The 15,616-nt window shown below is 55.9% G+C and overlaps 1 protein-coding gene across 3 annotated transcripts; it reads left to right on the forward strand.

Moving 5' to 3' along the window:
- Positions 1 to 6,534: 6,534 nt before the first annotated feature.
- GIPC3 (GIPC PDZ domain containing family member 3) lies at positions 6,535 to 14,675 on the forward strand. Of its 3 annotated transcripts, XM_055249592.2 has the most exons (7): positions 6,535 to 7,251; positions 7,924 to 8,109; positions 8,245 to 8,425; positions 10,412 to 10,524; positions 10,797 to 10,891; positions 11,005 to 13,197; positions 13,252 to 14,675. In XM_055249592.2, the coding sequence occupies exons 1-7, from the start codon at positions 7,027 to 7,029 to the stop codon at positions 13,910 to 13,912; spliced, it is 3,654 nt and encodes a 1,217-aa protein (XP_055105567.1). In that variant the 5' UTR covers positions 6,535 to 7,026; the 3' UTR covers positions 13,913 to 14,675. The 3 variants fall into 3 exon arrangements, with proteins under 3 accessions (XP_055105567.1, XP_055105569.1, XP_055105568.1); XM_055249594.2 differs by lacking the exon at positions 13,252 to 14,675 and having other exon boundaries at positions 10,797 to 10,878; positions 11,005 to 11,280; XM_055249593.1 differs by lacking the exon at positions 13,252 to 14,675 and having other exon boundaries at positions 7,163 to 8,425; positions 10,797 to 10,878; positions 11,005 to 11,280.
- The last annotated feature ends 941 nt before the right edge of the window (positions 14,676 to 15,616 follow it).

Below are 15,616 nucleotides of genomic sequence, written 5' to 3' on the forward strand. Positions count from 1 at the left end.
GCTTGTGAGTGTGTAAGGTTGTTTGGGGTGGTGTGGAGGGTTCAGAAGGTGCAGCCTGGGCCCCCCATGACATCCCTGCTGGGGGCGCCAGGCCTGCTCTCTTTACCTCTAGCAGAGCCTCGAAGTTTCTCAGATAGGGAGATGGGAGCCCAAACTTGCCGGGGTTCGCAGAGCAAGTCAATGGCAGAGCAGGTGTCTCCATCCCTCCCCCACCTAAAGTTGTGTATTGTGGGCTCAGCACACGTGGGGGACTTGAAGCACATGGGACAGTCACGGCTGCTCAGTTCATCCTTCAACTTGTGTCCGCACGGGGGTTCAAGTCCACTTTGTAGCACAGTGACTTTGGGTGGGCCACAGTTTTGTTTATTGTGTGAAATACGCAACACAAAACTTACCATTATAGCCATTTTGTTTATTTATTAAAGACGCGGTCTCACTCTGCCACCCAGGCTGGAGTGCAGTGGCCCAATCATAGCTCACTGCAGCCTTGAACTCCTGGGCTCAAGCAATCCTCCTGCCTCAGCCTCCCAAAGCCCTGGGATTATAGGTGTGAGCCACCACGCCTGGCCATTTTAGCCATTTTAAAATGCACAATTCAGTGGCATTTAGTACATTCACAATTTTGTGCAATCGTTACCTTTATCTAATCTCAACGCATTCTAATCACCCCCAAAGGAAGTCCTGTCCTCATCAACAGTCACTCTCATCCCCTCCCCAGCTCCTGGCACCAACAAATCCCCTTCCTGCCTCTGTGGATTGACGTGTCCTGGATATGGGACCACACACTGTGTGGCCTTTTTTTTTTTTTTTTGAGACAGAGTCTTGCTCCGTCGCCCAGGCTGGAGTGCGGTGGCACGATCTCGGCTCACTGCAACCTCCGCCTCCCTGGCTCAAGCAATTCTCCTGCCTCAGCCTCCTGAGTAGCTAGGACTACAGGCGTGTGCCACCACACCCAGCTAATTTTTTGTATTTTTAGTAGAGATGGATTTTCACCGTGTTAGCTAGGCTGGTTTCGAACTCCCGACCTAGGTGATCTGCCCGCCTCCACCTCCCAAAGTGCTGGGATTACAGGTATGAGCCACCGCGCCCGGCCTATATGTCCTTTTGTATCCGGCTTCTCTCACTGAGTATGATTGTCCTCCAGAGTTATCCACGCTGTGGCCTGTATCAGAGCCTCATTCCTTTTGGCGGCTGAGTCATGGTCCAGTGTATGGATAAATCCACCGTATTGACCCATCTATCTGTCAAAGGACACTTGGCTATTTCTACCATTTACTTGTGAGTCATGCTGCTGTGAACATTCATGTACGTGTTTTCGGTAGAATGCCCATTTTCCATTCTTTTGGAGATACAGATTGCTGGGAGTTCTGCGTGTGGCTTATTTTGTGTACGTGTGTGTGTGTGTGTGTGTGTGTGTGTGTGTGTGTGTGTGTGTTGCTTATTGAGAAACCTTTCCAGGGACTTCTGTGTTTAATGGCATACATAAGACATCCTAAAAAATTCGGAGAATAATTTGAACCCCAGAACCTCTGAATGTGACCTTATTTGGAAATAGGGTCACTGCAGATATAATTAGTTAAGATGAAGTCATTACCGGAGTAGCATAGGCCCTAAGTCCAACATGACTGCTCTCCTTATAAGAAGATAAAATTTAGACACAGACACAGAGAAGAGACAGCCAAGTGACAACAGAGGCCGAGACTGGAGTGATGTGTCTAGAAGTCAAGGAACATCAAGGAAGGCCACCCACAGCCGGAAGCTGTGGACGCCGGGAAGGATTCTACCCAGGGGCTCCGGGGGCCCTGCCAACACCTTCATTGTGGAATTCTGGCCTCTGGAGCTGTGAGAGGATAAGTTTCTGCTGTTTTATGTCTCCCTGTTTGTGGTGCTTTGTTTTTATTTTTTATTTTTTAGGAGTGGGGGGGGGTCTCACTATGTTGCCCAGGCTGATCTTGAACTCCTGACTCAAGTGTCCTCCTGCCTCGGCCTCCCAAAGTGCTGGGATTACAGGTGTGAGCCATTGTGCCCACCCCCATCCCACATTGTTGCTGCTGCTGCTTTTTTTTTTTTTTTTTTCTTTTGAGACGGAGTCTTGCTCTATCACCCAGGCTGGAGTGCAGTGGTCCGATCTCGGCTCACTGCAAGCTCCGCCTCCCGGGTTCACGCCATTCTCCTGCCTCAGCCTCTCCGAGTAGCTGGGACTACAGGCGCCCGCCACCACGCCCGGCTGATTTTTTTGTATTTTTAGTAGAGACGGGGTTTCACTGTGGTCTCGATCTCCTGACCTCGTGATCCGCCCGCCTCGGCCTCCCAAAGTGCTGGGATTACAAGCATGAGCCACCGCGCCCGGCCTTTTTTTTTTTTTTTTCAGACTGAGTTTCACTCATGTCACCCAGGCTGGAGTGCAATGGCACGATCTTGGCTCACTGCAACCTCCACCATCCAGGTTCAAGCGATTCTCCTGCCCCAGCCTCCTGAGTAGCTGGGATTACAGGCGCCCACCACGATGTCTGGCTCATTTTTTGTATTTTAGTAGAGATGTGGTTTCACCATGTCGGCCAGGATGGTCTCGAACTCCTGACCTCAGGTGATCCACCCGCCCCAGCCTCCCAAAGTGCTGGGATAACAGGCGTGAGCCACCATGCCCGACAGCCTTTTTTTTTTTAGACAGGGTCCCACTATGTTGCCTAGGCTGGAGTCAGTGTCGCAATCATAGCTCACTGCAGCGCCGATCTCCTGGGCTCAGGTGATCCTCCCACCTGGTTCTCGTGAGCAGCTGGGACCACAGGTGCCTGCCATCACTCCTGCCTAATTTTTTATTTATTTATTTTTTGTGAGACAGAGTCTCGCTCTATTGCCCAGGCTGGAGTGCAATGGCTGGATCTCAGGTCACTGCAACCTCCACCTCCCGGGTTCAAGTGATTCTCCCACCTTAGCCTCCCGAGTAGCTGGGATCACAGGCACTCGCCATCACGCCCGGCTAATTTTTGTATTTTGAGTAGAGACGGGGTTTCACCATGTTGCCCAGGCTGATCTCAAACTCTTGACCTCAAGTGATCCGCCCACCTCAGCCTCCCAAAGTGCTGGAATTACAGGCATGAGCCACTGTACCCAGCCAATTTATTGGTATTTGTGAGATGGGGTCTCACTATGTTGCCCAGACTGGTCTTGAACTACGGGGTTCAAGCGATCCATCAGGGTCAGCCTCTCAAAGTGCTAGGATTACAGGCATAAGCCACTGCACCCAGCTGTTTCTTTGTGCTTGAGACAGGATCTTGCTCTGTCACCCAGGCTGGAGTGCAGAGATACCATCACAGCTCACTGCAGCCTATACCTCCTGGGTTCAAGCAATCTTCCCACCTCAGCTTCCCAAGCAGCTGGGACTACAGGCACGTGCCACCACACCCAGCTAATTTTGTATTTTTTATAGAGATGGGGTCTCACCTTGTTCCTCAGGCTGGTCTCAAACTCCTGGGCTCAAGTGATCCTTCCGCCACAGCCTCCCAAAGTGCTGGGATCACAGTCAAGAGCCACCTCACCCCATCCAGTTTGTGGTGCTTTGTTACGGCCGCCATGGGCGAGTCAGACAACCTGATACTGCCAACCCCCCTCACTCCCCACCCCAGTTTCACCCTTTCCTGGCACAGGTACCACCACCTTAAATTTAGAGTTTCCCATTTCTAGGCAGGCCTGGAAAATACCATTTTGCAGCAGTTTTTTATTTAAAAAAAAATTTCAGTATACAATCCGGTAGGTTTTGGTACATTCAAAAAGTTGTGTGGGCTGGGCACAGGGGCTCACGCCTGTAATTCCAGCAGTTTGGGAGGCCGAGGCAGGCAGATCACTTGAGACCAAGAGTTCCAGACCAGCCTGGCCAACATAGTGAAACCCAGTCTCTACTAAAAATACAAAAATAGCCAAGGATGGTGGTGCATGCCTGTAATTCCAGCTACTTGGGAGACTGAGGCAGGTGAATCCCTCTCTCTCTCTCTTTCTCTCTTTTTTTTTTTTTTTGAGACGGAGTCTTGCTCTGTCGCCCAGGCTGGAGTGCAGTGGCGCGACCTCGGCTCACTGCAAGCTCCGCCTCCCGGGTTCACGCCATTCTCCCGCCTCAGCCTCCTGAGTAGCTGGGACTACAGGCGCCCGCCACCACGCCCGGCTAATTTTTTGTATTTTTAGTAGAGACGGGGTTTCACCGTGTTAGCCAGGATGGTCTCGATCTCCTGACCTCGTGATCCGCCCGTCTCGGCCTCCCAAAGTGCTGGGATTACAGGCATGAGCCACCGCGCCCGGCCTCTCTTTTTTTTTTTTTGAGACGGAGTCACGCTCTGTCTGTCCCAGGCTGGAGTGCAGTGGCACAATCTCGGCTCACTGCAACCTCTGCCTCCTGGGTTCAAGCGATTCTCCTGTCTCAGCCTCCCAAGTAGCTGGGATTACAGGCACGTGACACCACACCCAGCTAATTTAATTTTTGTATTTTTAGTAGAGATGGGGTTTCATCATGTTGGCCAGGATGGTCTTGATCTCTTGACCTTGTGATCTGCCTTCCTTGGCCTCCCCAAGTGCTGGGATTACAGGGGCGAGCCACCAGGCCCGGGCTTTTTTTTTTTTTTTTGAGACAGAGTCTCACTCTATTGTCCAGGCTGGAGTGCAGTGGCATGATCTCAGCTCACTGCAACCTCTGCCTCCCAGGTTCAAGCAATTCTGCCTCAGCCTCCCGAGCAGCTGGGATTATAGGCGTGCACCACCACACTCAGCTAATTTTTGTGTTTTTAGTAGAGATGGGGTTTCACCGTGTTGTCCAGGCTGGTCTTGAACTCCTGACCACAAGCGATCTGCCCGCCTCAGCCTTCCAAAGTGCTGGATTACAGGCATGAGCCACCGCGCCCGGCCTTACATAAACTTTCTTACCTCGTCCAAAACCTTTTGCTACTTTCTTTTCTCTCCCCATGTTCAGTTTGTGAGGCTCCTCCCAGGCGGAGGCTGTGTCTGGCTCTGCTGCAGGGCCCACCACTGCAGGCAGGATGGCTGTTTATTGAGCCAACATTCCTGGGTAGGAATCTGATGGATACGTAGGTGTTCCCGGCATTGAATTCCAGCGGATTTTTACCAACGCCTCCTGGTACCTGGGGTCTCCTCTTTCATCTGTGACCTGGACATCCGTTCATTCCTCACCAAAGATCACTGAGCACCTGCTGTATGCCAGGCACTGTGCCCTGGACACTGGGCATGGGGACAGAGCAGGGGGACAGCCCCCACCCTCCTGGAGCTGACATTCCTCCAGTCCTGGGGACAAGCAGGACTCAAGATGAAATGAAATATCAGCCGGGCGCCGGGGCTCACGCCTGTAATCCCAGCACTTTGGGAGGCTGAGGTGGGAGGATTCCTTGAGGTCAGGAGTTCGAGATCATCCTGGCCAACATGGTGAAACCCCTGTCTCTACTAAAAATACAAAAAATTAGCTGGGTAAGGTGGCAGGTGCCTGTAATCCCAGCTAATCCGGAGGCTGGGGCAGAAGAATCGCTTGAACTCAGGAGGCGGAGGTTGCAGTGAGCCGAGATAATGCCACTGCACTCCAGCCTGGGCAACAAGAGCAAGACTCGGTTAAAAAAAAAAAAAAAAAATTAAATGCTTGGGAGAAAAAGTCAAGGAGGGAGTCTGGGAGATGATGACAGGGGGCGACATTAGAGTAAGGACCTGACAGAGGTGAGGATTGAACCATGCAGAGGTTGGGGAAAGGTGCTCTGGGCAGAGGACACAGCCCCTGCAAAGCCCCTGGGGCAGGACTGTGCCTGGCACATTGGAGGAACAGCAAGGAGGCCCGTGTGGCTAGAGCCGAGGGAGCTGGGGGAACACAGGGAGAGGGGGAGGGCAGGGAGGGCACAGGCAGGTTTTGCTAGGTCTTGTGGGCTGCAAGGAGGACTTCAGCTTTGACCCTGAGTGAGGTGGGAGCTATGGAGGGCTGCGAGCCGGGGAAGGGTGGCATGTGGCTCTGGTTATATCAGCATAGCCTTCCCTCCCCACCTCCTGATGTCGTTGCAAGGATCAAATGACCCCGCCTAGGCCGGGCGCGGTGGCTCACGCCTGTAATCCCAGTACTTTGGGAGGCTGAGGCTGGCATATTACCTGAGGTCAGGAGTTCAAGACCAGCCTGGCCAACATGGCGAAACCCCATCTCTACTAAAAACACAAAAATTAGCTGGGTGTGGTGGTATATGCCTGTAATCCCAGCTACTGGGGAGGCTGAGGCATGAGAATTGCTTGAACCTGGTGGGCAGAGGTTGCAGTGAGCTGAGATCGTGCCACTGAACTCCAAACTGGGTGACAGAGTGAGACTCCGGCTCTAAATAAATAAATAAATAAAATAATAAAATAAAATAAAACAATGACCTCGCCTAGCAGAGGGTGAATGCTCCAGCACCCTCAGCTGTCCCTGTCCTTTTTTTTTTTTTTTTGAGACGGAGTCTCGCTTTGTTGCCCAGGCTGGAGTGTAATGGCACCATCTCGGTTCACTGCAACCTCCGCCTCCCAGGTTCAAGTGATCTCAGCCTCCGGAGTAGCTGGGATTACAGGCGCCCAGCCGACACGTCCGGCTGATTTTTGTATTTTTGGTAGAGGCGGGGTTTCACCATGATGGCCAGGCTAGTCTTGAACTCCTGACCTCAGGTCATCTGCCCGCTTCGGCCTCCCAAAGTGCTGGGATTACAGACGTGAGCCACCGCTCCGGGCCTGTCCCTGTCCTTATTTGTGGTCCCTGTTCTTCCAGGGTCCTGAGCTCGGCCCCCCCCCCGACTGCGGGTATCCCCGGGGAGGGCGCAGCTAGCCCTGGCAGGGCCCGGACACCTGGGGCCCGACCCACCCCTGCGCACCCCGCGGTGTCGCCTTCCCGGGCGGCTCGGGTTCCCGGATCCCCTTACCCGGGCGTCTCGGCTGTCGCGCCCTGGGCCGGGGGAGGGGAGGCTGCAGGAAGCTGCGGATCCGGCGGTGGCGGCGAGGGCCCGGGTGGGTGGCCGAACTTCTCCCGCCATGGAGGGAGCAGAGGCCCGGGAGGCCCGGGGGGCCGAGACCCCGCGCGCGTCTGCGCCCCCGCCCGCTCCCTCGGAGCCCCCGGCCGCGCCCCGCGCCCGCCCGCGCCTCGTCTTCCGCACGCAGCTGGCGCACGGGAGCCCCACCGGCAAGATCGAGGGCTTCACCAACGTCCGCGAGCTGTACGCCAAGATCGCTGAAGCCTTCGGGATCGCGCCCACCGAGGTAAGGACCCCGGACACCGGCGCCCAAGACCACCCGCCAGATGGGGTAAGGGGTAGGGAGCTTGGACCCTGGACGGGAGACCCCAGATCCCCGGGTCCCAGACGTCGGGGTGGCCGCCTAATAGCCGGATCTCAGAGACCCAGCCCTCAGATCCCGGGGTGCCACACTCCCGGGGCCCCCTTTGCACGTTCTGCGCAAAAGATGGGCAGGTCTTAGGGCTAGCGGACCCCTAGATATTCCAGAAAATCCTCTGCGCAGACCTAGCTTGGAGCGGACCCCAGCCCTCGGACAAGCGCCTCTGTGCTTCCTGGGCGTAGCTGGGGTCTGGCGTTCCAGATGGCCCCCTTAGAGATGGGAAGTCTGAGGCCGCCGTGGGGTTGGGGGGTTCCTGGGCGTTTTTCCAATCTGGGTTCGTTTGGCTTGCAGCCCCCAGGGGGCGCCAGCAGATTAAACCTGGAGGTCTGGGGGCTGGAGGTCCCGGGGTATGGAGAGGGGGTCTCCACCTGCTGGAAGCCGCCTTCTCCCTCCTCTCTCTGTTCTGGGGGTCCCACGCCCTGCCCTTTCCCATGGGCTGGGATCCTGGTCGCTGGGGGCAGGGGCCTGCGCAGACAGGGTGGCTGCGTGGGGGGATGCATGCCCTGGCTAACTCTGGGCTCCTTCTCCCCCGGGCAGATTTTATTCTGCACCCTCAACAGCCACAAAGTGGACATGCAGAAGCTCCTCGGGGGCCAGATAGGCCTGGAGGACTTCATCTTTGCCCATGTGCGAGGCGAGACCAAGGAGGTGGAGGTCACTAAGACAGAGGACGCTCTGGGGCTGACCATCACGGACAACGGGGCTGGCTACGCCTTCATCAAGGTGCCCGGGAGGGGGTGGGCGGGTGGCTTCCTGGGGTCCAGCAACTGCCCCCACCCCACTCTGGGTCGACGTGGGTTCTGCGGATTGGAGGCGGGTGGCTGGGGTTGCCCTGCCAGCGACGCTGGATCCCTGCAGAGAATCAAGGAAGGCAGTATCATCAACCGGATCGAGGCAGTGTGCGTGGGTGACAGCATCGAAGCCATCAACGACCACTCCATTGTGGGCTGTCGCCACTACGAGGTGGCCAAGATGCTGCGGGAGCTGCCCAAGTCCCAGCCCTTCACCCTGCGCCTGGTGCAGCCCAAGAGGGCCTTCGGTGAGGCGGCTGGGCTGGCGGGAGCTCTTCCCGAAGTGCGTTCTATGCATGCCTGGGGTGGAGGAGGGTCGGGGACGGGACAGGCTGGAAGGTTCTAGGTGCACCCGCTGCGTGACAAGGAGCTCCTGGCAGGGTATCAGAAACGCGTAGGTAGTTTCTGTTAATAGATTGTTATGGAGTCAGCCTGTGTGGGAGGGGTGGGGGAGAGACTGGGTAAAGTGGAGTGGGAGGAGGACGCCTCCAGAACCACTCTGTAGCCCGGCTGGGAGACTTTTTTTTTTTTGAGACGGAGTCTCGCTCTGTCGCCCAGGCTGGAGTGCAGTGGCACAATCTCTGCTTACTGCAAGCTCCGCCTCCTGGGTTCACGCCATTCTCCTGCCTCAGCCTCCTGAGTAGCTGGGACTACAGGCGCCCGCCACCATGCCTGGCTAATTTTTTATTTTTAGTAGAGACAGGGTTTCACCGTGGTCTCGATCTCCTGACCTCGTGATCCACCCGCCTCGGCCCCCCAAAGTGCTGGGATTACAGGCATGAGCTACCGCGCCTGGCCCGTGCCAGCTAATTTTTAATTTTTTTCTTTTTTTTGAGACGGAGTTTCACTCTTGTTGCCCATGCTAGAGTGCAATGGTGTGATCTTGGCTCACCGCAACCTCTGCCTCCCAGGTTCAAGTGATTCTCCTGCCTCAGCCTCCCAAGTAGCTGGGATTACAGGCATGTGCCACCACACCGGGCTAATTTTGGATTTTTAGTAGAGATGGGGTTTCTCCATGTTGGTCAGGCTGGTCTCGAACTCCCCACCTCAGGTCATCTACCGGCCTCGGCCTCCCAAAGTGCTGGAATTACAGGTGTGAGCCACTGCACCCTGCCCATTTTTTTTCATAACTAGACTTTCTCAATGAAGAAAGCAGTGTATTAATTTACACATGAGCACATTCTCATCTAGCCATGGGTTGGCCCTTTGGATAGCGTTGTTCTATAGAACAGAGCCAGAGGTTCTAGAAGTGCCCCAGCACACATGGAGAGAAGTCCCAGGGAGAGTGAGCTGTATGGGGTTCTAGAATCTGCCCTGCCATGGCTGTGAACTCCAAAAGCCATGCCTAAAAATAGAGTTTAGGCTGGGCATGGTGGCTCACACCTGTAATCCCAACGCACTCTAGCCTGGGTGACAGAGCGAGACTCCGTCTGAAAAAAAAAAAAAAAAAAATGGCTGGGCGCAGTGGCTCATGCCTGTAATCTCAGTACTTTGGGGAGGCCAAGGCAGGCAGATCACGAGGTCAGGAGGAGTTCAAGACCAGCCTGGCCAATATGGTGAAACCCTGTCTCTACTAAAAATACAAAAATTAGCCAGGCGTGGTGGCACGTGCCTATAGTCCCAGCTACTCAGGAGGCTGAGGCAGAAGAATCGCTTGAACCTGGGAGGTGAGGCTGCAGTGAGCCAAGATTGTGCCATTGCACTACAGCCTGGATGACAGAGCAAGACTCCATCCCCCCCCCCCAAAAAAAAATCAAGCTTAGTCTGAGACTAAACCCAGCCCTAGAGCTCAGGCCAGCTCTGAGACCAAGCCCTGCTCTTAGGCCCAGGCCAGCTCTGAGAATAAGTGTGTTTCTAGGAGCTCAGCCCTGACACCAGCCGGGTTCTGGAACCCAGACAAGAACATATCTAGATCGAGGATCCTACCACAAGGAGGGTCCCAAGCAGTCCCTTCTAGAGAAAGCCCCTAGAAGAGGGAGAGTGAGGGCATGGGACTGGGATGTTAGTTCTAAACCTGCTCCATTACAACACCACATTCTGGACTTGTGATTTAGTTTGCTGGGCACGGGAAGTGTGGAATCTCGAATAGGTCTCTGGAGACTCGCCGCACAGACATAAGGAGGACTTTGAAGGGGAGGAAGATTCTAGAAAGGCTCGGCTAGTGGCCTCCCAGGGTTTACAAAGATGTGGCTCCACCCAGAACCCATGGCCATCCCTCACTCTGTTCCCTCCAGATATGATTGGCCAGAGAAGTCGGTCCAGCAAATGTCCCGTAGAGGTGAAAGTGACCAGTGGGAGGGAGACCCTGCGGCTTCGTTCTGGGGGGGCTGCCACAGTGGAGGAAGCGGTGAGTGAAGGGGAGGGGTTCTCCCCAGGCTTCTGCACCTGCAGCTCCTCCACTGATTCAGTGCGGCCTTGGGTAAGAACTTCTCAGAGCCTCGGTTTCTCTGCCTGCAAAATGGGTCCTCATTGAAAGGCGGGGCAATGATGCTGGTACCAGCACTACTGACTCGTGTGAGGGTCCAGTCTACTCTTCCCTTAGGGGTGGGGGTCGGGAGGGGGCTGGGCTGGAGGGCTCCAAAGCTTTTCACCCCTGACTTCCCTCCTGTGTGCCCCCAGCCCAGTGAGTTTGAGGAGGAGGCATCCCGGAAGGTTGATGACCTGCTGGAAAGCTACATGGGCATTCGGGACCCCGAGCTGGGTAAGGGGCCAGGGTAAGCCGGGGAACCCTGGGGGGAGGGCAGCCTACGGGAGGAGGCAGGGGTCCCAGCGGGAAGTTGGGCGCGGGGAGTGCCCTCGCTGACATCCCCTCTGGCACGGCCCACAGCGTCCACCATGGTGGAGACGTCCAAGAAGACAGCCAGCGCCCAGGAGTTTGCACGCTGTTTAGACTCCGTCTTGGGCGAGTTCGCCTTCCCCGACGAGTTTGTGGTGGAAGTGTGGGCCGCCATCGGCGAGGCCAGAGAGGCCTGTGGCTAGTCTGCCCTGGGGGGGCCCAGCACAGCCCCAGCCCGGAGCCCAGCCCCCTGCCCCGGCCCTGCTCCAGAACCCAGCCCAGATCGGAGGACAAGTTCCTCTCTAGAACCCAATCCAATCTGGAGCCCCAGCCCAACTCCAGAAGCCAGCCCTTCTCTAGAATCCAGCCCAGATCTGAGGCCAAGCTCTGTGCTAGAGCCCAGGCCAGCTCTGAGACCGAGCCCAGCATTGAGAATAAGCCCTGTTCTAAAACTCAGGCCAGCCCTGAGACCAAGCCCAGCTCTAGAACTCAGATGGGCTCTGAGACCATGCCCAGCATTGAGACCATGCCCTGTTCTAAAACTCAGGCCAGCTCCGAGGCCAAGCCCAGCTCTAGAACTCAGATGAGCTTTGAGACCATGCCCAGCATTGAGACCATGCCCTGTTCTAAAACTCAGGCCAGCTCCGAGGCCAAGCCCAGCTCTAGAACCCAGATGGGCTCTGAGACCATGCCCAGCATTGAGACCATGCCCTGTTCTAAAACTCAGGCCAGCTCTGAGGCCAAGCCCAGCTCTGGAACCCAGATGGGCTCTGAGATGGAGGCCAGCATTGAGACCAAGCCCTGTTCTAGAACTCAGGCCAGCTCTGAGGCCAAGCCCAGCTCTAGAACCCAGATGAGATCTGAGACCAAGCCCTGCTCTGAAGCCCAGGCCAGCTCTGAGATGAAGCTCATCTCTAGAATCCAGCTGAGCCCTGACAACAAGCCAAACTCTGGAACCCAGACACATTTTAAGACCCAGACCAGCTTGGAGACCAATCCCAGTTCCAGAATCCAGGCTAGCTTGGAGACCAAGCCCTGCTGGAAAACTCAAGCTGACTCTGGAACTCTGGACAGCTCCACGATGCAGCCACACCTGGACACTCGGTCTAGCTCTGGAACCCCAGTTAATTTTGGAACCCATGTGAGATTCATGAAGCAGCCCAGCTCTGGAACCCCAGCCAGCTCAGGATTCAGAGACAGCTCCCAAACCAAATCTTATTCAAGAACTCAGACCAGCTCAGAAAACCAGGTCCACACAGCTGCCCCCTCCAGATCCCAACCCCAGTTGCATCCAAGTGCCCATCCCCATCCTGCAGCCGAGTCCAGCTCCAGTGATGATTCCAGCTCTGAGACTGAGCCCAGCTCTAGAACCTCGCCCAGTGCTACAACCAGGCCCAACTCCAGGATTCAGACCAGCTCTGGAACCCCATCCATCTTGGAAGCGAGACCCAGCTCCAGCACACAGCTTGGTGCCAAGCCCCACTCTCCCTGCAGAATGCAGGTCAGCTCTAGAATGCAGTTTACTTCCAAGACCCAGACCAATTTCAAGGCCTGGCCAAGCTCCAGAGCTCAATCCAGCCCAGGCACCACACCCAGCTCTAGAACTCAGCTCAGTTCTGGAGCACAAGCTGGTTCTGAAATCCCAGCCAGCTCCAAAACACAGACAGTGGCTGAGACTCAGTCAAGTTCCAGAATCCAGCTAAGCTCTGGAGTCCAATCTAGTCCTGGGACCCGGGCCATGGCAGCAATGGAGTTAAGCTCCACAGCCCTCTCTAGTTCTGACAGCAGGCCCAGCTCCAGGACCCAGCGCTGCCCAGGAGCGCGACCAGCCTTTGGGACTCAATTCGCCTCTAAAACCCTGCCAGGTTCTAGATACCAGCTCCAGACCACAGCCCCAGACAACTCTGGTATTCGACTGGACTTTGGGAAGCAGACCAGCTCTGGAAGTCAGCCTAGCTTTGGAACTCAGCCCAGCTCTGGGACCCAGATAAGCTCAAGAATTCAAGCCAGCTCTGGAAGTCAGCTTAGTTCTGGAACCCAGCTGATTTCCAGAGACCAACCCAGCTCCAGAACGCAGACTAGTTCTGGAAACCAGCTCAGCTCTGGGACCCAGGCCAGTGCAAGAATTCAGCTCAGCCCCGGAGCTCCTCTTAGCTCCAGAACCCAGTCCAGTCCTGAGACCAGGCTCAGCTCCGTGGCCCAGTCCAGCTCTGGAACCCAGACCAGCTCAAGAATTCAGCCCGAGTCTGGAGCCCACCTCAGCTCCAGAACCCAGTCCAGCTCTGAGACTGGGCTCAGCTCTGAAACCCAGACCAGCTCAAGAATTCAGCCCGAGTCTGGAGCCCACCTCAGCTCCAGAACCCAGTCCAGCTCTGAGACTGGGCTCAGCTCTGAAACCCAGACTGGCTCAAGAATTCAGCCCAGCCCTGGAGCCCACCTTAATTCTGGAACCCAGCCTGTTTCTGGAACCCAATCCAGTTCCAGAACTCACACCAGTTCAAGAACCTGGCTGAGCCCTAGAAATGGACTCTGCCCACAGACCCCTGGCCTTGACCCTAGAATCCAGCTTGAGGCCCCTGCCCCAGCCCGACCTCAGCCCGCAGGCCCACCCCCCAGAGACCCCACCCCAGCCCCTAGCAAAGACCCCCAGCCTCTGCCTCAGCCCCATGATCAGGTACGCGGCATCCAGGCCAGCCTTGGCCCCATCCCAGGCTTACCCCAGGCCTCCTACCTGGCCCCCCAGCCACAGGTCTCCTCAACCCCCGAGAAGCCAGCCGTCTCTCCCAAACCCTGGGTGGGACCCCAGAATTCCACCCCACCCACCATATCTGTCACTCTTAGTCCTCCCCCCAGGGCAGCCCTCCTGAGTTCCCATCTGTCTGAGTCCCCAGCTTTGGCGCCAGCCCTTTCCCCCACTCTGGGGGAGCCAGGGCCCCGCCCTTACCGCGGGGGGCCGTAGCTTGGCTGTGACTTAGCCCTGGTTCATGTGGTTCCCGTCCTCTCCTGTCCCTCCCAGCCTGGGTCCCCCAGAAGCAGCAAGTGACCTTATTTCCCCAGCAGGCGGTGGTGGGGGGGTGTGCGGTGGTGAAACCAGGGGCTTCGCTGGCCCTGGCTCAGATCCAGGTCCTTGGAGGGAGGAGAGCAGGAGACGGGTTGCACCGCATGTACCCTGAGGGCTCATGGTGAATAAAGGCACCTTCCATCTCTGCAGCCTGGTGTGTCATTTTGGGGGAAGTTTGGGGAAACGCGGAGATGTGGAGCTGGGGGGCTGGCTGAAACTACAGCAACACTGACTACCTCTTGAGCACCTACTGTGTACCAAGCACTTCATTAAGCACCACACGGGCATGAGCTCACGTGCCCGCATGTGACAGGTGCTCCACGAAGACCCAGCCGTTGGTCCTGTCTATCAATATTTATTGAGCACCTACTATGTGCAAGGTGCTGTACAGAACACTGTGGTGTTTGAAAGGTTGTTGGGTGAACAAGTGAACCGTGGAGGAAACAGGGGCATCAGTCCACGCTTTTGCATCTCTCTCTCTCTCTTTCTCTGTTTTATTTATTTATTTATTTAGAGATGGAGTCTCACTCTGTCGCCCAGGCTGGAGTGCAGTGGCATGATCTCGGCTCACTGCAACCTTTGCCTCCCAGGTTCAACCAATTCTCCTGCCTCAGCCTTCTGAGTAGCTGGGATTACAGGCGCCCGCCACCACGCCTGGCTAATTTTTTTTTTTTTTTTTTTTTTTTGAGACGGAGTCTTGCTCTGTCACCCCAGCTGGAGTGCAGTGGCGCGATCTCGGCTCACTGCAAGCTCCGCCTCCTGGGTTCACGCCATTCTCCTGCCTCAGCCTCTCCGAGTGGCTGCGACTACAGGTGCCCACCACTACGCCCGGCTAATTTTTTGTATTTTTTTCAGTAGAGACTGGGTTTCACCATGGTCTCGATCTCCTGACCTCGTGATCCGCCCGCCTCGGCCTCCCAAAGTGCTGGGATTACAAGCGTGAGCCACCGTGCCCGGCCACGCCTGGCTAATTTTTGTTTGTTTGTTTGTTTTTTGAGACGGAGTTTTGCTCTTGTTGCCCAGGCTGGAGTGCAATGACGTAATCTCGGCTCACTGCAACCTCCACCGCCCAGGTTCAAGCTATTCTCTTGCCTCAGCCTGGAGTAGCTGGGATTACAGACATGTGCCACCACGCCCGGCTAATTTTTTCTCCATGTTGGTCAGGCTGGTCTCTAACTCCCGACCTCAGGTGATCCACCCATCTCGACCTCCCAAAGTGCTGGGACTACAGGCTTGAGCCACCGTGCCCTGCAACTTTTGTATTTTTAGTAGAGACAGGGGTTCACCATGTTGGCCAGGCTGGTCTCGAACTTCTGGCCGCAAGTGACCCTCCCACTTCGGCCTCCCAAAGTGCTGGGATGACAGGCATGAACAATCGCGCCCAGCCCATTTATATCTACTTTTAATAACACGCAGATTCAAAGGTGGTTTGAATGCAGGTTCCAGGGCTAACCTGTAGCCCTCCCATTACAGGCTGCTGGGAGAATTCTAGGCGGTACCACCCATCAAGTGATTAGGAAACGGCCAGGCGCAGTGGCTCACGCCTGTAATCCCAGCACTTTGGGAGGCCGAGGCGGGCGGATCACGAGGTCAGGAGATCGA

Source organism: Symphalangus syndactylus, chromosome 17 (genome assembly GCF_028878055.3).
Source record: "Symphalangus syndactylus isolate Jambi chromosome 17, NHGRI_mSymSyn1-v2.1_pri, whole genome shotgun sequence".
NCBI classification, from domain to species: Eukaryota; Metazoa; Chordata; class Mammalia; order Primates; family Hylobatidae; genus Symphalangus; species Symphalangus syndactylus.